The sequence below is a fragment of the Phycodurus eques genome, chromosome 8, assembly GCF_024500275.1.
Source record: "Phycodurus eques isolate BA_2022a chromosome 8, UOR_Pequ_1.1, whole genome shotgun sequence".
Classification (NCBI taxonomy): domain Eukaryota; kingdom Metazoa; phylum Chordata; class Actinopteri; order Syngnathiformes; family Syngnathidae; genus Phycodurus; species Phycodurus eques.
The window spans coordinates 14,545,770-14,570,698 of NC_084532.1; the positions used below are offsets into that span (position 1 = coordinate 14,545,770).

Genomic DNA, 24,929 nt, shown 5'->3' on the forward strand with positions numbered 1-24,929 from the left:
GGAATTTGTCTCCAGTAGTTGGAGCCTGAGCCAGGCCTGGAGAGTTGTTTGGAACGCGGAAACAAGGCGAGGTGGCCCGAGTTGGAAGACCAACTCGAGCAATGGATTAATGAGCAAAGAACAGCCGGGAGAAGCGTATCAAGTCACCATTCGACTGAGAGCAATAACTCTGCCATGTGCAGAAAGTGAAGAAGCTTGCCATCATTCCGGGAGGGGTTGACTTAGGAACTCCAACCGCTGGACATCCGTGTAAACAGGGCGTTCAAAGTGAAGTTGCGAGCGGCGTGGAAGCGATGGATGACAGATGGCGAACACAGTTTTTCTAAGACTAGGAGGCAGCACCGGGCGAGTTACGCCACAATTTGTGAATCGATTGTGGATGCTTGGGCTAACGTGTCTGCTTGCAAGGTTGTTCGAGCATTTGTAAAAGCCGGCATCATTTCTGAGGAGCCACACGGCAACGAGACTGACTCCGACAATGACACGAGGGAACCTGGCGTGTTGGATGGAGAACTTGCCCAGCTGTTCATTTCGGATACAGAACATGAGGACTTTGATGGATTTGTGGATGAGGATTGATAAAAAAATAACGTGAGTACATTGTTAAATACTTCAATAAAGTACAACCGAACTCAGTTTTGCTCCCACTGTCTTTTTAAAAACATTGTTTTAGCGTGCATGCATGCTACTGTATATTTTAAGCTAGCGTATGTTTTACCATGCCTGCGCCCAGTAATACGGTGTGCCTTATGTATGTGTTAAATACAGAAATAGACCCCGTAACTGAGACTGCACCTTTTAATACGGTGCGCCCTATGGTCGTGAAAATACGGTAGTTGTATTAGGTAAATGGACCAATGTTCAGTCGATGTCGGCTCCTTCTATCATTGTGAAGCAGAATTACCAAGTGCTGGATAGTTCACCCACTAATCGGGAAAGTGCTGGGTTCAGTGTCGTGAGACAAGTTAGATTGACCCTGCTGATGATGTAATTGCGATAGTAATTCTGCATCATTAAAGGGGTCCTAAAAATACCCGAACACAAGGTAGTGTAAAAAAGAACAGCAGTTTCCCAACCACAGTCGCCCACCTAGTAAAATTCAAGCATTATTTTCTTACCTCCTTGCAGCACTTTCACGTGGATTGGCTCTGAGAAGGGCCCATCACCTACTGAGGTAAACGCTAAGACTTTGATGGCATAGGTCTCTTGAGGAACCAGGCTCTGAATTGTGGTGATAATGCTGTCCTGGACATTATGAATCTGCCAGAGGCTCATAGGCTGGGAGTCATCCATGGTGTAATAAACCCGATAGCCCTTAATCTGCCCATTTGGTTCCTCTGGATCTTCCCAGCGTACCATCATGGTGTTTTGGGATATAATCTGGGCCTGAATGTTACGAGGTGGACTGGCAGGTGCTTGTTCGCCAGTTCTGGTTTCCACAGGTTCACTGGGAGGCCCTTGACCAATTGTGTTGACGGCTGAGACTCGAATTTCATACTCTGTGTTGGGGTAGAGGCCACCAATGCTGTAACGTGTAGTGGTGATGTCGTCCACTGTCTCATACTTGCTTTCTGGGGATTTAGCACGATACTGGATGATATAGTAAGTTACTGGGTCAGGGTTGCCAGAGTCCCAGGTGATAGTCACACTAGTGGCCGTGGTTTCAGTAACCACAGGAGTACCTGGAGGCTTCGGAAGAGCTGTTATGGCGAAAGGACAAAAGGCTGTTAGTGATTAAAGAGAAAACCTTCCTAGGAACATGGTTAATTATTGAGATACCAGAGGAGAATTATAAAATCTAACCCATAAAAGTGCATTTTGCTAGACAATGTTCATAAACCTCAGAGGTTCCCTTCTCAATGAGTGTTATCTCTTACATTTGACAGTGATCTGTGCCACAGCTTCAATGATACCAAGGCTGCTCATGGCCACACAGGTGTAGTTGGCTGACTCACGGACGCCGCTCAGTTCAAGAACATTCCTACCCACAGGCATCTCATCCTCTGGCGTCAAGTCCTCTGAATTCAACATCCACTTGACGTAAGGCATCGGGGACCCCACTGCCACACATGTTATGTTCACACTCCCACCAGGCATAATTTCTTGACTCGTTGGTGGAATGGAGAAGCGAGGAGGCACCCGTCGGACTGGGAGAAGGCATGAGGAGGGGAGAGGATGACAAAGAGGGCAAAGAGAGTCAAAAGAGAAAGAGAAGTAACAACATAGGTCGATGAAAATGGACCCTTTTCGTAGAGGTACTTAACACAAAAAAAGTTTAACATTGTAACGGGAACAAAACACAAAATAAAGTAAAAAAATACTTCAAAAACTTAAAAATATACAAATAATAGGAAAGGAACTAAACTAACAGAACTGCTTCAACAACAATATAGATTAACAAGAAAGCAACGATTCATAGCAACAAGGTTCCATTGACCAATATTTGACCCATCACAGCACAATTATAGACACAAAAATCTATTACGAGTTTCTCATCTCTGGAGCTGAACTGCGGTACATAACCAACTACAGCATAACCTGATCACAGCCTATCAACGTGTGAAGAAATAGGCCTTGTAATAGTACTATCACATAAGGCCAACATGGCAACCTGGTACTTCCTGTCCACTCAGGCACTCATGCCACAGAGGAAGTCAGCCATTAGAGGCTTCTCCCATAGCACAGGAAGTGTACGGTTACTGGGGTCTAGGAATCTAAACATATTCTAGCACTGATTTTCACTCGTCACCTAATCTAATTAGAAACCTTAAAGATGAGAAACTTTAATCAGATTTTTGTGGTTTAGGGTAGATCCACTGGACAAAGCCTTATTAAGATCTGACACGGTTCCATTGATAGATGCAGCTATCAGTTTCACAGACAGCATGCATAAATAGATTGAGGTAAATTAAGGATAAATGATAACAAAATCAGATATAAAAATTGAGATAAAATGCATAGAGGAATATAACTGAAGGGTCGCTAGCATGCCCAGACAAAAGACGATTGGAGAGCAAAGAAAATACAAGATAGAGGATAAAGCATTAGAGAAGTGGATAGAACAGAGGGGAACAGAGGAGCAAAGAGTTAACAGAAGAAGGGGAGGTTTGGAGAAGGGTAAGGGGTGGGGGGGTTGGGGGGGTAACCCACTTCGATAGTGTGTAAACTTTTTTCATCAGCTAATGTGACTGGATGTGATGGTGGCACATTGTCACATTGCAGTCCCAGTTAAACACAAAATAAGAAGAGTAACAAGGTGTGTGCAACAAGTACGTATAAAACAACTCGGGTTGTTGTGGCAAGAAATTCTACACTCTGACACAGTGTTGGAGTCAAGAAACAAAACTGGATCCACAGGGAGTAGAAATCCAGAGAAGGAGGTAGAAAGTTGAAAGAAGGGAAATGTTGACGAAGAAGGGCAGAATGAGAACAGAAAGAAAAAAGTATAACTCAAAGGGAGAGGAGTTGAAATGAGGATACAACAAGTTAATGAAGGATGACCTCTGATGCATCTGATACAAAATGCACTGTGTAGGTGTATATAAGTACATATACGGTTTGTATTTTTGTGTTATTAGAGTAGAACAATCTAAATGATGTGCATGATAGGCATCCCAATAAGCACTTGACAGATAGGGACACAGAAAGGGGAACATAAATAAGGGAGCACAGAGTTTATACCAAGCATGGTTTTCTCTGTTTTTACAGTAATTAACACAGGGTGAGAAACTAGTGATGGGGTGAGATAATTGCTTAACTACTGTTCACGCATTGCTCTATAAAAGGTCCAAGTCAGTACCTTTCCTAGAATATTTGAACACATGGGAGGATTATCTTTGCACATGCCAGGTGGTTCCGTAGCCCATTCTCTTTAGCCAGAGAGAGTTCATTTTTGGTACATCACTGAATTAATATTTTAAGAGGATTTGAAGAGAAAGCTAACTAATTTCGGATTCAAATTCAAAATGAAACTTACAAATACAGATAGTGATGCTGTGATTCAATAGTTGGCAACCTTCATACTATTTTATGTCAACATGTTTGTTGGGATGCAAAGAAGGTCAAAGAGAGTGAAGAAAATTTGTACAAATGTAAGAGTAAAAAATGATGAACTAAATGAAAAAGCTGAGACAGACACAGACAAAACAGCACACAAAAAGACAGAAGTTGACAAGCAGATAGACCAGTGGACATATCAACATACTGTACAATACGCATAGGGTTAGGGTAGGGTTATCATAGAAAGGGAGGGAGGAAGAGGGCATAAGTAGGGAGATAGAATAAGGAGACTGTGATTCCAAACCAAAGCAAAAGACAGACCATGGCTCAAAGAGGGTTTGAAGGTCTCACACACTGGGGCTTCAAAGCAAGAGTTAACTACAAGAGGACAGCCCTAAACATAGCACCTGAGCGTGCAAATGCAACTTGGGAACTCTTGGGGTGTTTGTCTGTGCGGTGTGCGCGCGGGGGGTTCTGATTTGGCTATGGCGATTAAATGGCCTATTAAGGCCATTTAAGATTGCGTTTAAAACTATGGATACCATGATGACTGATTGGGGCATTTTGACTCATCTCAAACAGCGCATGGTACAGACATTGGGAACTGTTTTGTACTAAAATGAGCATTTCATCTTTAGGTTTGTTCATTTTTAAAATGATGGTGACAATGTCTTAGGGATTTTAACGGACTTTTAATAATCAACATGCTAAAACATAATTTGTGCTTTAAGTACAACAAAAAAGTAATTAAATTAACTGAGTTATAGAATCGCTGATTAAACACCTTAGTCCACTAAATTTTCATTTTATTCTGTGTTCTGTGTTAAAGCACTCATTGCACTACTTCATAATAATGAAATTTAGGCATTACCTTTGAGGAAATGCCCATTTGTTGTATACAAAATTTTAAAAAAGGCTTTAGGTTTAGAGTTTGAAACAAAGTTACAAAAATATGTATTTCACAGTGTAAGAACCTAAGCACTGGGACATACAGTACAATCATTTTTACTTTTATTTAATTAAAATTGATTTCATAAAATAAAATAATAATAAATAATTAAATAAATTGAGTTGGGTGAACTTAGTGCAACATAAAACCACCATATGTTGGCAGCATTCTGCAGTAACTTTGCAATCAAGTTTGTCAAAAACAATGCCTTTAAAACAAAGGTGAAAGGGCAGCCCATTCATCACACAGACATGCATGGGTGTGGCAAGAGTGACATACAGGTGTGCCCCTATCCACTTGGGCTAACACCAGAGAACTTAGTACAATCCCAAAATGTCACACCAAGCCCTTCCAAGCATGCCATCAGTACCCAAATACAGGAATATTCCAGACACACTGACAAATGATGGGTGACAAAGTAAAATGAACAAATCCACAACAAGAACTAATTCTGCACAGTTCCACAGAGAGTACTGAAATGCACCTGTGCATAGTAGAATAATGCAGCAATACTATTTATGTTTTTTTTTTCTTCCCCCAGCTAGGTTTTGCATTTCTATTAATTTGGTTTCCAATTCTAAGAAAAGCATAGGACAAATCTGTTTTCTGCGGGCATGCTAGATCAAATGTGTCTGATCATGCTCTTCTCTCCCAGGGGCTCAGGTCAGTCAAATGGACTGGGAGCTGCTAAGTGAATGAGGCTGTCTCAAAGCTATTGCTACATGAACATGAATCAACATTGGAGAGATAAACACCAAGTTAAAAATCCATGTTTCCACCTTGAGAGGTACAGTTCAGTTCCGTATGCCAAGGCTAAAACACTGATCCCTGGGTTTGTGTTTCCTGATTTGTCTTGTTTTGAAGAAAAAAAAAAAAAGAAAATAAAAAAATCCAAAACAAATCAAAACAAAACAAAGAGCGAAGACTTGTCTCTTTTTCTGAATCCACTTTGTGTTTTAAAATGGTGGATCTGTGCTCTTCCTCGTCCATTCCCATTGTCAGAAGATTACTCATTGTTGAACAAAAGTGCAACACTGAAATGCTTCCTCACCACTACCATACTGTATCAGTGTTGCAGGTATTATAATAAATAATGTAATAAATCGAGTGGGAAAAATGTCTTGGTACCTATCAGCAATTTGTTTTGACAATAAAAACACAAATAATTCTGTGCTGTACTGAACTGAATTATATTGTAAGGTGGACACAAGCTAAAGGGTTTTATCTTTGGCGGTGGCTGGTACCTGACAGTCTGCATGGGATGGTCCTGGGATGTACGTATGTATATTATATATATAAATGTACATATATGTATATTTAAATGTGTGTGTGCGTGCCTTTTAAGAATGGGCCTATGCTTTCCTCTCTAAACTGTCGTGCAAAACAGGAAAGGAGGAAATTTGCATGGACAGGCCACTCATTCACAGAGCCCAGCCGGCCCATTTGGAAATGCGAGGAACATAAAATAAACATATAGCTCTATTTGGATACATTATCTTGTTTCAAGCCCCAATGTGGAGAGAAAGACAAAAAGACTTACAGTGAACGAGGTGAAAAGCAGTCGAGAGAGAACGCCAGAGTACTGCACTATGTATAAAAGTGGGTGGTGTTGTGGAGGGATTTGTGCCAAAATAATAATAATAATAATTTAAAAAAAAAAAAAAAAAACAGAGGTGGACATTATTGGCCATTTTGGTAGGGCAGGTTTCGCCGCCCTAAAATGAAGGGGGAAGCCAAAATAATGTGCAGCCTTTAGTGTCACCTTGAAGCTGAGATTACACCCTCTTGCTGCCTGGAGACACAGGCATCATATGGAGATCCTTTTGTTATGCTTTCTGGTTGAAGTCTACAACATTTACATAGAAGTTGCAGGGGTCAGCCTGTATTAATACCTTGGCTGTCCTGATGCTAAAGAGGGTCTATAGGCAGCAGCTCATTAAAATGGAAATGATTACCAAAAGAAATGTGACAGGAATCATTGCGGGGGCATCCAATTATAGGAGATTTGTAGTTTATCAAAAAATTATTTTTTATTTTTCGAAAAGCTGCCAGTTTTCATTCAACTGTGTCCCCATGTGGTTATGCCTTCATTGTGTGTCGTCATTCATATATTGGTAAAATAATAAAACTTAGTTTTTAATAAATAGGAGTTTATGAGGGTTGGCTACAAACATCTACCAGAAAAGGCAGGCTTTTGTTTAATTTGGTCAGTGAGAACCTAAGGTGTAATCTAGCTTTCTTTCCCAACGTCACACACAAGACACATAGCTAGACGTGCAAGCACATTGAGAACCAGGCATTTATCATTAGAGGAGGGCAGGCATGCACATGCATACATAACAGCACAGTCTTTCTGCATCAGTGTTATCATTCTGACTTAAAAGTCATAGTGACTTCATGTCACTAGTTTTTCATTATCCTCTATTTTTGGAGTGGGATTTTGTCAGGCTTCACTATTTCCCGGTAAGCCTTCAATGTAGGCTTAACTGATCATAAACAAACAAGTCTTCTCAGTCATTTGGTAGCAAGAAGTGTTTGAATTGAAACTCAGGAATAACTGCTAAATTAGGGAGTGGTCACATACAGACATAAATGATGTCACCTAATGTCAGGATTCAGTTATTCAAAAGTTGAGCATATAAATTTACTTTTCGAGGCCTGTGGTGCATCTAGTTCCAGTCCTTAATTACCAGAATCAGAAGACTTTGATTTACTAAGCCCTGATTTACTAAAGGTTCGCACATGCAAAAACGGGTGCAAATTCGATTGCTCACGGAAGCAGATATGGAAACACCCAGGAATTCATCAGCCAAACGGGCAATATTGCAGCAGAGTTTAAGCAAATAGTTGAATTTAGCACACGCGATGTTATTTATCAAACCTAAGACGAATTGCTGATTGTGTGTCTTTAAATACTGCATCTATTTAAAGACACAAAGTTTTGATAAATTGATTGATCTGAAAGGTAGGTGCAAACCGGCACACACTAGGGTGCCAGCGTAGCACAGGCAAAATGAGAGTCGACATATATGGCAAGTACTGTAGCTGCAGTAGTTTAAGTGCTAGATAAACAGGTCAGGTTAGCTGGCATCAAATTCCATTTCATCATCAATGTCAAATTACAGCATTAATACAAACAGAATTGTTTCTTATTCTATTCTAGTTTAGATATTAGACAGGTCCATCTATTCATGTTTGAAACCTAACATTTAAACGAGTGCTTTTAACAAAACTGATAAAAATGTTGTCTTGGCTGCTGAAAACGCAAACTTTTGAAAAATAGTTTCAAACTTTCTTCAAACTTAGAAATAACAACTGCAGTCTCTCCCAAAGAAATACTGAAAAAAAAAAAGTGGGGCATGCGTAAGTGTCAGTCAGTCACATTTCAGACATTAACTCCTGGAAAAAACGTTTGTTGTTGCATGTGTCCAGCTTTAATAACAAGCTGATCATGTGTCTCTACTGAAGTGTACATTTATATTGACCAGCGGAAAGGCATTACTCCCAAAACTCAAAATCCGAACCTAAATACACATTAAGGATGGGTGGTACTTGCCCAGTGTGCATATTAAAGTGGTGTCCGTCATTTTTTCAGCTCTGTGTGAGAGTTTTGATAATATTGTTGTTTGTATGTTACAATTTTCACAAAGTCAAAGAAACGCACAGACACACACTTTTACTGAAGAACCAAAACATAATTAATTTAAACAATGACAATTAGTTGTAACAATTAGAAAAATACATTTTAAAAAAACACTGTATTTGCATTCCATCTATGTTCAACGATGATTTCAAAGTAATATTGTTATTGATCAACATGATGGCCTCTTTAATTGCAATCATCATGAAGCCCACTCAGGTCACAATTTTCTTCAGAAATGTATCAATTTAAACAAGATGACAGAAACGCTGTGGCTGTATACACACTTTCATTCCGCATTTCCATATGCATTTCAAGAGTCAAGAAGCAGAGCAGCATCATTTGGAAAAGGAAACACAAATCAGTCAAACAAAGAAACCAGAAATAAACAGACATATATATAAATATATATTTTATTTTTTTTTTAAACTGAAAATGACGTTATGAAATACAACTGAAAATAAAGAAAACAGACAAACACACCATAATCACAACTTAAAACAAATACGAGAACCAAGGGTAAGCCAAAACGGATTGTTTGGAAGAAGACTTAGAAAAACCAAGGAAAGGATCAAATGGAACAGAACACAGAAAGCATAAAGAAAAGACCAATACGGCCAAAGGAGTTCTGGAGAGGCATGCAAGCTCAGTTACATTCTTCCAACGTGCAGCATGTCCTGCTATTTCCACGTACTGGGTTTCCATGACAACACATGCAAGAAAGGCTTTTGGAGCAGAAGCAATACCAGAGGATGCAAAACCAGAAAAGGCCCCACAATGCAAACATAAAAGTAAATTAGCAAAACCTGAACTATTCAGGTTTGATTTCATCATTTCTTCCTTTGAAATAAATAAAAAAAAATGTCTTTCAAAATAATTTAGCAGTTTGGGTTTACTGGATTATCATTTATTTAATTTAGAAATGAATCGAGCTATGTAATAGCTAGAATTTTTTGAACATTTAGATTTTTTTTCTCAATTGTGGGTTAAAAAAAGTAAAAAGAAAAACACACCAACCTTCTCGAAGCTCTGAGGGATGTAAAGGGGTTGATGCAGAACACAATGACATGAGGAGAAGAGAAAAATAGGGGAAACACAGAGAGAGTAAAAAAAGCCACCTCAAGGTGTTTAGCTGCAGCTACATTTCCCTGTGCTTAAATCCCTTTTCCCTCTTTTTTCCCCCCTCACTGTCCCTGCTACTGGTGACACCCATTGTGAAAGAACACTTGCCTGCCCACCCCTTGAATAAATGTCATATTAAATAAATAAAGCAAAACAATCAAGATCAATCAACGTCGCCGGTAAGAAAAAAAGTGGTGAGGCACCACAAAAGTCAAGGTCATGTGTATCATAATTCAAAGTTTAAAAAGATACTTATGGCCACATGGAGAGGCTCCACTGATGCTGATTTTGCTTTTGTTAAAGAAGGAAGTTAAATAAAGACAAAATAAGGTAAAACTAATGAGCGATAGAAAAGAAAATAGACATTTGGGCTGAAGTTAGAAGCTGCAGTTCAAGACTTGATGTTTTGCAAGGAATCCTTTGCACCATCGTTACAGGTTTGTATTTAACACAGTTGAAAATAATTGCTGTACGATATTAATTTTAGGACTTCTGTTTTATCCTTCAAAATGTATGTCTACTACAGCTGCTAATCTCAGGTGCAATTTGTGAAAAAAAACAAAACACTGTCAACATCACGTATCAGAATTGATTGACAAAATTTAACTGAAAACAGACAAAAGGTTGACACCATTCAAATGTATTACATACAGTAGTGAGAGGGTACCTGAATAATTATGACCGTTCTGGACTCTTTTTAACTAAAGCCATGCTGACGGAGCCATAGTTACTGAAAACTGCATGAATTGTTAAATGAAAGCTACTTTTTTGGTCTCCAAATCAAGGAATCTTCTAATAAATCCCAAGGGTGTACCAAGTGTTCCCATTACCATTATGGAATATTTCCTGTATAGCTTTGGACTGTAATTTGTCATTAAGTGCATAAACTACTCTGAGTGTTACAGCACCGTACACTGCAGGAATGCTGGCTATCTCATTTAACCATTTGTGCATTGTGATGATACAATAGCAATAGTAAGTACAAATAACAGTCCTGACCCAATTTATAGTGTCAGACTAGTGAATTATTTATTGGGAACAAAGTTATTTGGTACACAGCAGAAAGAACAAACTGAGTAGACACCAAGGCATCTTTATTTAATATGTGCCATATAAATAATACATGATGAAAGTGCATCTGTTTCAATTTATTAAACTCCACTAAACAGGGATTCATTGTCTTTTTGCATTAGTGGTAGAATGATGGCTTTTGTCCATATGACCTGTGTCCTCTGTGACTGATTGTTTTCCATATCTCTGCTGACCAAAAGGACTACTGGATGTACTATCACGTAAAGATTATATAACGTAGCAGAATTAGAGAATTTTATGGAATTATGCTCCTGAAGATGATACCATATTTTATATACCGTAACAGTGCTGCTCACTCTTTGAACTGTCATTTTCGTTTTAGATTTTGACTGGTGGCGTCTAAACCCTCCTGACTCAATCAAAATCCAGACTCACCGTTGTGCTCCAGTACCTGAAAATAACAAAAAACTTAGCAACTTCCACATGTTTAATGGAGGCGCGAACATTTGTTTGGGTGCACAATTATAGTTAAGGGGTGTCTGACAACCGATAAAGCAAAGACATACGGCTTCTTGCGCTACGCATTTCCTTCCAAGCGAGTTGGGCATGGCATTGGAAGACACAAAATGAAGTGTTACATCATAACACAGAAGAACATCAGTTGGTCAAATGACTGTATATTTTACAATTGAATTTTTAGTGCACAATCATTTACATAATGGGCAGGCAAAATTATCAGTGCTAAAATATTTATACAAGTTGGATAAAACAGAGCTAGAGCTAGAAAGGAAGCAATTAGTATTTGTTAAGCTCAACAGTAATGACACTAAAAGTGGATTGTGCAGACATTTTACATTTTTGGTCTGAGACTGGTGTTCTCCCTACCTCGCACATAAAGGTTAGCAGGGGACGAGTAGCGGACGCCTTCCAAATTAGACGCCACACACTCGTACTTTCCTTGGTCCGTCTCCTCACTGTTCTCGATCTGCAAGGCACCTGGAAACAACAATATCCAGCAAAAACAAGCAGAATGAAAGGAAGAGACAGACAGAGGAAGAGAAAAAGGAGGGAGGGTCATGATTAGTTGATTTTTTTTTAACAACGCATGAAGAAGTTAGAAAGTTCTCAAAACAGGGTCTGTCTTGGAATACTCTGGACTATTTCATCGAGATGTGCTTCTCTCTGCAGTGCTAATGCAGTTCACCATAACAAATCGCGTTCCCCTCAAGCATCGGCTATACACAGATAAAAAGGGAACACATTTAATAAATAAAACAGCGGACTGAATCAGTCACACCAAATTTGTTGGTAGCAGTTAGATGCGACTCATCTAGGATGTTTGATCGCTTAGAAAAGAAAATCCACAAAAATGACAAAGTAATAATGCAAATGTAAAGAAAGCTATTGGGCAAGGGTGTAGAGATGGTAGTGTAAACTAAAAGGGATCAAACAAAACATTTTCACATAACACGAAGGTGACTCTCAACTAGAGAAATGGGAAACTTGTTTCTATTTTACAACGATATAATTGACTTTCTGCTTTGCAATTGTACAATTTTTATAATTACAACCTACAAATGTGGCAACTATGTATTGATATTCTAACAACAGCAAAGCTAGATTCTCTTTAATATGTAACCCATCGGTGACTTAAAAAATCTCTACATTTTAAGTAGTGCAATATCCCCAGCGGATTTGTTTGATAACGAGCCAGTTATCGCTCATCTGATTAAAGATTCTATCCCTTCAACATGCAAATGAACTCCATCTAATACTTAGGTACAACATGAAAGAGGGAGTGTGTGGAGGGGGAGGTGAAACAACGGGCATCACATCATTCTGCATTAGAGCACAGTTGACGGCATGTCCTGATGATATCATTAGAGCTTCTGGCTGGTTCAGCAAACAGATTGCAGCCCAGGCTTCCCTGACGAATGCTGCAACGTAGATCATTAGTGTTGATCCAAGAATCATCAATGTACGAGCCACCACCCTGATTACTATGTAATACACTGTATCTGAGGAGCTCCTTCCCATTTCTTTTACAGTCAAAACTAGGCCGAGCAAATGTAGATCAACGTCAACTTGTACATCTTCATAGATGCCCACCTCCTTCATGTGGCAAATTTCCAACTAAAGAAATTGTAGCTAGTAGTATTATCAAAAGGAAACATTTATTTTAAAAAAAAAATTAATACTTAAAAATGCATGGTCACAGAATCCAAAATGTATTCCACTGGAACCCTCCGATTGTTTGATATTCTGTTGCACAATGCTTAACAAATTTATTAGACCAGCGCCCATTGTACAGTTTATGCCACAGCTACCCATAATTAAGAGCAAATGGTAACTACCCAAATCAATTTCAATTTTACATAATGGTTAATACACCAGTATGTAGGAAAAAAAATTATATATATATATATATATATATATATATATATATATATATATATATATATTTGAATCCCGGCTACGACTGTCTGCATGTCGAAGTGTCCTTAGGCAAGACACTGAACCCTAATTTGCTCCCAGTGGGCCTGGCAGCGCCTTACATGGTGGCAGTCGCCCATTGGTGTTTGAATGTGTGTGTGAGTGGGTGAATGTGAGGCTTTGTAAAGCGCTTTGGGCACTGTGATGGTGTCGATAAAGCGCTATATAAGTGTAGTCCATTTACCATTTACCAAACTTGCATAGGCTTCTGGTCCACCTGAGATGTACTTACTCATAAAACACTACGCTTAGCACCTTCCTAGCTTGCTGATCTAGTGGTACCTTATTTTCCATCCCGAGCCTTACCCTGACAACATGCTGGTCTTTTGGTGACTTTAAGAGAAGTTAGTAGGTTCTAGAGCAATCTCTATTTCGGCTCCAGTACTCTGGTATTGCCTAACCGCGAAAATTAGAACGGCTACCTATGTAAAAATGTTTAAGTCTCAACTTAAAACTTAATTATACATGCTAACATTTGGCTAAAACATAACTAGTATGCAACAAGTCCCTCGCCGAGCCTCAGCCACTGACATCTGGATTTTGACCCGTCTAACTGACGCCTCCCCTATGATACTGCTTTGTCAATTATTCTGACATTCAGTGAACCCATCCAATCCACCAACACACACACACACACACACACGCACACATACACACACACCTTCCACTCGCCGTATTTATCCAACTGTCATCCACCAGGCACGCATCATCAGTTTAAATTAAAAGGCAGAAATGGCCATAGAGGTCTGGAATAATTTTCCATCCAGTGAGAGCAACCCTGCTCAACAGGGTTGCTCTCACTGCATGGAACAGGTCGGTCTATTGAGGACCACTCAATTGGAAAGGGGTGAGTAAAATGGAGAGTTGGACGTTTTTTAGGGGCAATTGTTGCAAGGCTTGGTGCTAACACATTTTAGTTTCACATTTCATCTCTCTTGCTATTTTCCACCAAGTGGTAGGAATAGGTTAAATTCAGTGCAGTGTGCATTTTATTCATAACATAACTCAGCACCTCCTGTATGTAAACTTGCAAAGTGCCAAAAGGGATCCAAAATAATCAATATCTCACTAACAGTCCCACTTCGCAGTACCCCTTCGCTCGGCATGGGTATACATTTCTATGATTGTTCCATTTAAAAAATGCACCACCCTGTCATCATATCCTGCTGTTTGTCAGTGCACCAATCCAAACTGCTGTGTTAATTTGAACTGTACTGTGCTACTTGGTAGAAATTGGCTTGTATGTTCAGTGGCAGGAGAAGTTACGAGACATTAAACTAGACCACAAACTGTAAGCACTGAATGCCTACAGGAAGAGGATCCAGCAAGAGTTTTATTAATGAGAATAAAAGACACACAAACAATGAAAAGATTGAGGACAAAAATAGAAAAGACAAGACAAGAGAAGAAAAATAGAAGGATGAGTTGAGGCATGAGAAATTAATTGATTAAAGTCCTCCAAGTTGTGGTCTGTCCACCCTTTCACTATTTTGCAGCAGCCTTGCCAATTGTAACCCCCTCTAACAGACCCAATTGTGTAATTCAATTAGTGTGCTCCAGCAAGCCTTGATTGATTTCTGTAGGCAATCAACAAAATAACTGGCCCCGTCTCACTCCCTAATTCTTGCTCTGAGGCCAGTCAGGCTTGCCAGAGGCATTCTGTTCTCTCCATTTCCTCTCTACCTTCTCACGCAAACTCTACTCACTGCATCGCAAGACAAATTTGATTCAAAACCAACTTTAACCAAGTGGACAAACACTCATAGCTTTCGAATACAGCAATTTTGTTACAAAGATGGACATAGGAGTGTAATTTATTATGCAGCTGTAAACATATAGGCTATTGTATGAATATTTTGAAAAGAAGAGTTAGACACAGGTTTGTCCTGTTCAATGTCATGACATGGGCTTGGAGCCTATCCCAGCTGCACTATTTAGTTCACATTCCTCAAAGATTAGAGTGGAATTCACTTCTCCTGAATATTTTCACAAATGTGTATAATGTGGTTGATAAGGCAAAAGGCTACCTGGACAAAGATCAGACAAATTCAGATTTTGTTGAGATCTTTCTTTTTTAAAATAACACAGCAGGGAAGACACTCATGTAACCACCAGGCAGCAGGACCTGCACTTCTTTCTACTGTCCATATTAGGGTTGTCACTCAGGCACGCTTTGCCACCACCCCAAGGTCATTGCATTGTAGCCAAACCAGTGTGAGGCCAATGTGTGATGCCATTGTTGTCTGTGCCCACCTGGTGGCACTCATGAAATCAGTGTTGACACAGGTAGGGAGTGCAACTATTCCAGTTTTCCACCTTTCACTTAGGTCTTAGTGTTGCTTTGTTTGAGGGGGAATGGATTTGTTTTCATTCATCTGACTTAAATACATTTTGCATCTGGGTTTATTTATAAAGACTCCACATATGTACACTACATCTGTAAACACTAAAGCTATTACAGACTTGGCTGGGTTAGCCTTGATTCACGTAAGGATTTAATGGAAAAAAAGGGTCGGAATGGACTTCAGATTAAGTTTCAAGACATTGTTTGTATCATGTGAAAGGTTTAAGGGTCACCTGTAACATATACACTGGCCAATCACAACCTTATAACCACTTGATACAAGAGTTGCATCAAAAAGTCTGCATTTACACGGATAATAATGTGCTGTTTTGATTGACACAGTAAGAGAGTTATTCATTTAACAATCTTTTGATTACGGCCGAGGTAGTATGCAGTGGTGTAAAATAGCAATGCAAATTTCTACATTGCAAATTACAACCACAATATTAACAAACTATTCCGTTATTAGCTCTCTGATGATGACAAAATTGAACACTAGCATCTTTGTAAAACATTTTTGAGACAGAATTTGTATTGCATCTCAAGTGATTTTGCAAGTGGTCATAATGTTATGACCTGTCAATGTATCCTACACCCTTCGTTAAAGGAACTTTGCATACTTACCTGATTAATGAAGCAAAATCATTTAATTAAATTTAATAAACATATTTAATCACAATAAAACACTGGCAGAAAATAAGTTAAATGTAACATTATTTAAAAAAAATATTTAGATTCTCACCATCATTTCATTTTCTGTTTTGATTTCCACCCTCTCACATAAGACCAAAAAATTAACTATTTACAGCTTCTTTTTAAACAGCAGGCATAGCCTCCACAAGCATCGCTAGATTCATCTTTGTAAGAAGCTCTGTCACAGACGGGGGAATAAATGCAAATTTCTGTAATGCAACTTGCTTATTAACATTACATGAGTGTTTCTCGGCTCTAGCGGAGACCAGAAGGATGAGAAGGATATCAAAAACAGAGAATATGCGGGAAAAAAAGGGGTCACAAAGCTTGGCAATATTACAGTATTCATTAGCTGGATCTGAGAAGACCTCCTTGCCCATTTTCCCATCTAAACATCAACAATCCAACAACCACCGGAAATACAATTTTAACTGCTTTTTTTCCCCCCAACAATATGAAAATGTACGGAAGACAAAAGACAGGTGGAACAACATTGGTGAAATGTTTAACATAGACATCACACAGAATACAAACATTGATAACACAGCAATATTAATGTTATTTTTTCTTCATAATAATATGGGGGAACCAACAGAATTATCACCCTATTTAGTCATAAAGATGGTGTTGAGGTGTCTACTCATAATTATGAGATTAAGGTATTTTAGGTTATATTTATATTTTTTCATTGTGATGGTTAAATGTCTTACCTCGAATCGGGGTACCCTCTGGAGGAGACACAAAAATGAAGACACAACATAGATTTAGTTATAGGTTAGTGGTAGTTATAGTTATGTTTGGTTTAGGGAGTGGATCATTAGAACTGGATTATAACCCTTGTAAAGGTTTAGGAAGAGGGTCTTTTTATAGGAATGCAGAAATGAAATAATCTCTCCCACTGCTGCTATCACAAGGGAATTATACAGCTGAGGTACTCAATTTTCTATTCCTGACAAGGCCTTACGGTCCATACTAACAGCAAAAACTCAAAGCATCATCGGTGGGTTTTGGTATTTATTTAGTACTGGCTCCAAACATGGGTGATTAGGCATTGCTAGGGCATGACCTTACGCCAACATAGTCTGCTCCAGTGTCATAAACCATTTCCAAGCCGAACTACCTTGAGTAGCAGTAATTGGTGTCTCCATACAATGCTGGGTATCTACATTCCAAACCTGCGGATGCGATAATGTAGTCTGCACTGATCTAGTCCAGACTACCTTCTGGCAACCACATGCTAAATCAAACGCCTTGAAGTTGTTTTTTCTTCTATTCTCCTTAAGTGTTAGAGATAGACACTTAATCGCTAGCTTCACCACTCCTGCTGGGTCATTTTGTCTCCTGGCTTTTCCCATTGCTTCATTTCTCTTACACTGTGTGCTTGCCTATTCTTTGTTTATTGTAAGTCTATTGTGTTACAAGCTTGACTGCAGGCCAAATATCCCATTAGGGACAATAAAATACCCAGCTTATCTATCCACTCACTGATGGGCTTTTTAAAATGTAGCTGTGAGTTGTTTCGATGTAAAATGCATCCCTTGCAGGCAGAGCCATGAATTGTTGGGGACCGAGATTAACTCAAAACCCCCTCACTCTGGCATGCACTGCATTAAACTGCTCTTCTGCCCATAGCAAAACTGTTGTCAAACTTGTTTTTAACATATTTCTTACTATAACAATTTTTTTGCCCTTCAGCTTATCTCTTGTTAGGATAGGAACTATGCCTTTTTCAGAGTTCCACTCCCTACCATTTGCTTTAGTTGAAAAGACACATGGGTACAAAGTGCTCTCTCTCATCTCTTTACAGTAGGAGTTGGGCAATGCCAAGAAGAAAGCACAGGGGTTGGACTCTTGGGTTGTATGTGATACCAGCAGATAGGAGGCAAGCATTAAGTTAAGTCTAAGAGCTGCCTGATTTGTGAGTGTATGTGTGTGTGTCTATATATATATATATATATATATGTATGTATTAGTGATCCCCTGCCATATATTGCGGTTTTTACAGTACACAGCAAAGTCAGCTATTTTTGCATAGTTTCCCCACTTTAATGCCTAAGATCATCAAATAAATGTAAATGTCATTTAAATATAACCCGTAAATTTAAAATGGTGTTTTAAAATCGTGATTTTATTCATTAAGCCAAAAAAAAAACGATTCAAAGTTACCTGGCCCTGTGTGAAAAAGTACTTTCCCCCCTTGTTAACTCATGAATTAATTGTGGCTAATCACAATTTTTGGTTAATTTTCACTGATCACACCCAAGCCTGTTTACCGCCAGACCTGTTCAATCAAGGAATCACTTAAACTGAATATGTCCTGACAAAATCAAGTCAGACAAAAGATCTAAAAAGCTTGAACAAAATAACACGATCCAAAGAAATTCAAGAACAGTTGAGAAATAAAGTCTCTCAGTCTGGAAAGGGTTACAAAAGCCATTTCTAAAGCTTTAGGATTCCAGCGAACCATAGGGAGACCCATTATACCCACATCGAGAAAAGATGGAACAGTGGTGAAACTTCCCAGGAGTGGCCGGCCTACAAAGATTACCACGTGAACAGCAATGACTCATCCAGGAGACCACAAAGGATATCAGGACAACTTCTAAAGGGCTGCAAAACTCCCTTGCCTCAGTTAAAGTCAGTGTTCATGACACAACAATAACGAAGAGACTGGGCAAAAATGGCAACAGCAAGGCAAAAACCACTGCGGACCAAAAAGAACACAAAGGCTCATCTTCCAATCATCCATTTTCTTTACCGCTTATACTCACTTTTGCAAAATAAATAAATAAATAAAACATATGAATTATTCCCAAGACTTTTGGGCAAATATTACATGGACTGACGAGATGAAAGTTGAGCTTTTTGGAAGGTGTGCGTCTTGCTACATCTGGCGTAAATGCAGCACAGCATTTCAAAAAGAACATCATACCAACAGTCAAAAATGGTGGTGGTAGTGTGATGGTGTTGGGCTGCTTTGCACCTTCAGGGTCTGGACAACTTGCTGTGATTGATGGAACCATGAATTCTGCTCTTTAACAGAAAATTCTGAAGGAAAATGTTGTCATGAGCTGCCCTGCAGTTCTACTGTTGTAGCCTGGGTGGCGCTTTGCCTAACCCTAACCCTTTCTCTCTCACCTCTCTCACCTTTTTCCTTAATAAATGAAATCACCATTTAAAAACAGCATTTTAAGTTCAGTTGGGTTATATCTGTCTGATATTTATATATTTGTTTGATAATCTTCAACATTAAAGAGGGAAAACTATGCAAAAATATAAGAATTTGAGAAGGGGGCCAATACGTTTTCACAGCACTATAGAGGTGCAAAACAATGTTTTGCCACGTTGTGCCGCAACATGTCGGGCAGCACTGACGTCTACTGGAATAGAAGCATTGTAATTCAGAGCAAGAATAAGATGCCCTTCCAGTGTAATACAGTACCACATTTTTCCGTTTTCATTTTCGTAGTACCCACAGAGCAGACAGAATATATGCCTGTGAGTACTGTTGTATGCGCTGATTGTATGTGTGTGTGTGTGTGTGTGTGGATGTGTGTGTTAAAGTAGCAGTTGTATGAAAGTTTATACTTATTGTAACATTATGCTTTTTCACTATTTTCACTAGCCCTTTCATGGGTTTTCACATTATATATTACATAGTACAGTCTAGAACACTGCCTCTTAATTGGAGAACCGTGTGAGTGAGAGTGAGAATAGGCACTCAGGAATAATCACTCAGGAATAATAATATGTTTTAATAATGTTGTGTCTTTGAAGAGGTTTAAATATTTGGGGGAGTAATTAAAATGATATTAAAATGTTTTCATAAAATCTCTATCATTCAAAATGTTCACCTAATACAGATGGGTTTGGAATGTACCCCACACAATAAACAGGGGTTCACTATATTTCATATATATATATACATATATATATATATATATATATATATATATATATACACACACACACACACAGAATACACAAAGTCAATTCAAGCAGTAAAAAAGTGGCCTCATGTAATTGATTTTGGCGACTGCTTTAGAAGGCACATAAGGTTAATCACAATACAGAGGACATTAGGGCTCCAAGAGGGTGATATTGTTACGGTGTTAGCATTTTATTAGAGGCTGCAGGAAGCGGTTAACTTATTTGGCTTCAGCAAATATGAAATTTTAGTCGGGAAGTTAAGGATGTTACTCGTTAAAGGTTGGGTGAGGTGAAGGGAACTGTTAGGAAAAGGTTGGGGTCAGGTTATGGTTAATAAAGCAGGTTTTTAGAGATCGCATATGGGCCTACTTACAACCTGACAAAATGGGATGGAGATAGAGAGGAGAAACTGAACAGGTTAAATGATTAAACGTTAAAGGTACTTCAGGTTAAAGGCAGTCGTGATAAATAGATATGTTATTGATCAATGACATCTCTTCTGACTTTCAATAAAAAATTATCAAGTAGGGATTAAAAAAACAAAACAAAACAAAGATCTGACCAGACAGATGGACCTACAATAACAAATCCACCTGTATTACAGCCATTCAAGTTAATGGCCATAAGCCTTCCCCTTTCTAAGCTTTGATCATCTTAATTGACAATGACCTAAATACACCTCAACAAGCGACTGGTATCAGCCGTGGCACTATTTACTCCACTGATCACCCCAGATGTTTCGCTAAATAGGCATCTACATATATTAGAAATATAATTCAAGGCTGTAGTCCAGGTGCTGGCCTGAGATGTTGTCCATCTGTATACAAGGAAGACAGATTGTCCCATTGGTCAATTTTGTCTGACTTGAGTTGACTGTTCATAGGGTGTCTGGTTAACCACCTCATCTCCCTCAGATGTTCTCGATATTAAGATACCAGCAAATATTAATGATCTTGCATATTTCAGAGATTTATCCCAGCATGATTGAATTTACAACAAGGGCTTTTGGGACAGTGATCTTCCATTTTAGAGAACATTAAGTAATTGTGGCCTCCCCTACCATTGAGACATTCAACCTGATAAGGGCAGTGAGAGCATGATGTTTGCAGCTGAAGTACACTGCGAGAAATGACAACCCCCCTCCATAACGCTGGAACTCCTTGGGGGAACCACAAAAAATGATCACTGCCCTGGCAATGCAATGTGGTCGAGAACATCAGACAGCTTTTGTGGAGGGCATCAATCCGGCTTTGTACTTTTAAATTTTCTTTTTTTTTGTTTCGTTGTTGTTGTTTTCTGCAACTTTTTAAATTGAGGTACTGTATTTCAAAACCAAGTAGTGAGGATGTCATTAATTTACTCCAACAGGAGGCTGAGTATGTTTGCCAACCAGATTTCTGGTCTCCCAACATATCCCCTACCTCGATTGTCTTCCCCTGAACACTATTTTTACCATGACAAATTGAAATCAAGGATTTAAACAGCGAGGCTTTAGGTTTTGCCTGCAGCTAACAAGTAAACAGATAAACTGCAATAGAGGCTGTTTTGAAAAGCATTGTTCACAATGTCATATAAAAAGTAGAGCACTGCTATTAGTAAACTCGTTATTAGGATAAAGTCAAAAACCGTCCTCTTGAATGGACTCATGATTTTCCAAACCTTATCAGTACTTTCAACTGCTCAACGTTCTCAAACTTCTTTGGACAGTACTGTTGAGAAAAATGAGGTTCTACTTTATGAATGTGTGAGCACAAAAAGTGGGGACTAAATTTATCCCTCCAGAATACAAAAATCACAACTTGTGTATCCACATGTATTATGGCTAGTGTGTTGCAACAACAAGGTAGAGGATTTGGTAAGTCTAAAATTTGGACCATGTGATCAGCAAAAGTAAATCAGCCACAGCCTTTCTATAGGTTAACCTTGTTAAAGAAACTTATACAGTAGTTAAATTATGTCACTTTCCTAAAGATGGAGTACTATATTCTATTTAACAGGAAAATCAAAAATTCCTTCAAAAACTTTAACATAATGGTATTGCTTGAAGTTGGTGGTGGTAGGAATAACTAAACAAGTGGAGGAAAAGGGGTAAGGAACAGGTGGGAGGAAGGGACGCATGCATATTGGACAAGAATTTAAATATGCCATCTGCTTGAAGGAGAGTGGGTGAGCTTACTTGACTCAGATGAACACTTACCAAAGGTTTCTGAAAATCACAAAGCAAGATGAAAGTATATAGAAGAAAGAGGAAGAACAACATAGTTGATTTTAGGGTGAGGTTCCAGGTAACTGCCACTTAAGAATAATTTTAAAGTGCAGATGTTTTATCTTGGGTAGTGTCGTAATTTCCAAATATTTTTGTTGCTAAGTATTGTCATTTAAAAGGTCCCAAAGTGATTATTAACAAATTAAGTATATTTTTTTTCTGTATTCTACAATTGTGATCAGTACTAATTGATGTGTCTGTTGGAAGGCATTGGAAGTTTTAAGTTAAATGTAAGAGGACTTTTTGTCTTTAGTTACCACATACTTTGGTGTTAAGTTGCCTGCAGTCTGGATTGTGACATGTCTTAGTTTCACACACAATTATAGACAAAGCACACAGAGGAAAAAAAAATCCTTCAATTAGACAAGACATACAAATGCTATTGAAGGAGAATCACAAGAATGGTGATAGAGAAGTTACATTAGATAGCAGACAGCAACACTGACAGTGGTTTAAACACGGAGAGAAGTGTTGACAATTAAGCCAAGTAAACAAGCATTGATATTTATCATTTTAAAGTTTTCCTTAAAAAACACAAATACTGTAACTGTATGAATAGTATGTTACTATATGTAAATATGTTTTCATCCATGTGTAGCCATACAATTACTCAATTCAAAACAATATATCCGCATGACATTAGTAACCCAGTCAATGAAATTATGTAGAACTAAATGAATGCATAATAAAATATAATTCCTTTGTAAAATATATTGTAATCTATGAATTCAATGGTTGTACTCACCAAGACTTGCAATAACTTCTCAAAGGCTATGGTTAGAGCTAATGAGCACACATCCCTCCACACAGCACAATTTGAAATCATAAAAACTTACTTATTACAACTTAAAGAGAAATGTTTCATAGGGTAACTAACTGCAGTCAATAGAATTGATTGCACTAATGCTAAATAGTGGTGAGAAACAATGACTATATCAAGAACTTAAATTTACTGATGTCGTTAGAACCCTAAATATTGTGAGAGCAGATGGTGTGGATAGAAAAAAAAGTGGACACAAATTTGGTAACTCCTTTTTTATGAGACTATGTGTTTTCAGACTTAAGTCGGAGCACTCGATTGCAAGTTCCCTCTCTGAAGCTACATAACACCCTGATACATCAATCGATTCACCTGACTTCTAAAAACAAACAAAAAAACAAAGACAAACAAACAGAATATTCTTACTACATTTCTCTGCATCACCCAGGCTCCTGTTCACACATACAGAAACGCTACATAGAAATTTAGGTATAAAAATGGCAAGTAAAAGTGCATCAACATTTAAAATATGTGAACTATCCCAAATTAAAACCGTGTTTGGGAGCTGTCAATTGATTTTACATGGCTGGGCATAAATAATGAGATGAACAATCAATTATTTTGAGTCTACTACACGAGAGCTAAAAATGGAACACGGACTCAATTGCAAGACGATTTAGTAACGGCCACCCTGATTTACATTTGCAGTAACAGATCAAATAAGAGTCATTGGATTTTTCCAATGATGACAAATCATTGACCTAAAATATCTACTCCTGGTCGCCCACGGCCACTTCAGAGTTTGCACTTAATTGGCTATATAATTAGACTTTGCTTTAGTGGGCCTCTCAGTGGGGTTTAATCAATGGGAACAAGATACAAACATATCCACCATTGAGTTGTCCCAGTACAACTTTAATGTGGCTTTCACTGACTATGACATCCTGTACTTCTGAGGTGGTACTAATTATTTGACCTCATTCATTCTTTAATAGACTGAGCTTTCAATACATTCTGTATACTGTATAATGAGCCATGCTTATAAAGTCTGTTTCGTACATTACAGGCATCACCAAAAGTATTTTCTGAACCATAAGACAACCATTCAGTCTATTGTTAAACCAACTTTGGAAGTAAAAAAAAAAAAAAAAAAAAGTTATGTTGGCAGTAGAACTAATATTAACATTCATAGCCTTTCCTTACCTGAGCGTAGCTGTTTGATTCGCCCATTACTTGCACTAGGGTCAATGGGCAGGAAGTCTTTATACCAGGTGATTTCTGGGTCAGGATTACCACTGGCTGCACAGAGCATCGTTGCTGTCCGAGTGCGCTCCACTACTTTCAATTGAGGGCCCATGTCAATGTGAGGGAAGCCAGGAGGAAGTAGGTCCTCTGTAGAATGAAGAGGGACATCATCATCATCATCATCATCATCATCATCACAGATACACACAGAAAGCATTGCAGCAAGTTTTATTTTAAATACAGTTACATTTTACAATTTCTAGTGTTAAAAAGAACACTACAAGATGTATTTCAAAGACACAGTGACATTTTGAACTAAAAGAAAACTACATACAGTAAGTGTACAATTTATGGTGAGAATCATAGAGATGAATAAAGTCAAACTGGAGCCTAACCCAGATTACTTTGGCCGAAAGGCCCACAAACGGTTGCTTGTCAGTCACAGAGTACACGATG

The 24,929-nt window shown here is 38.4% G+C and overlaps 1 protein-coding gene across 8 annotated transcripts in view; it reads right to left on the reverse strand.

The window, feature by feature from the left end:
* Positions 1-24,929, reverse strand: part of ptprsa (protein tyrosine phosphatase receptor type Sa) — a 276,448-nt gene that overhangs the window by 74,712 nt on the left and 176,807 nt on the right. For 7 of the 8 annotated variants that reach the window (XM_061684316.1, XM_061684321.1, XM_061684318.1 and 4 more), the window contains 4 exons: positions 24,432-24,620; positions 11,628-11,738; positions 1,878-2,147; positions 1,119-1,700 (listed from right to left, as the gene is read on the reverse strand). In XM_061684316.1, coding sequence (XP_061540300.1) covers positions 1,119-1,700; positions 1,878-2,147; positions 11,628-11,738; positions 24,432-24,620 — 1,152 coding nt within the window. Of the gene's footprint in view, positions 1-1,118; positions 1,701-1,877; positions 2,148-9,605; positions 11,579-11,627; positions 11,739-24,431; positions 24,621-24,929 lie in introns of those variants that run through there. The other variant, XM_061684320.1, reaches the window with a different exon arrangement.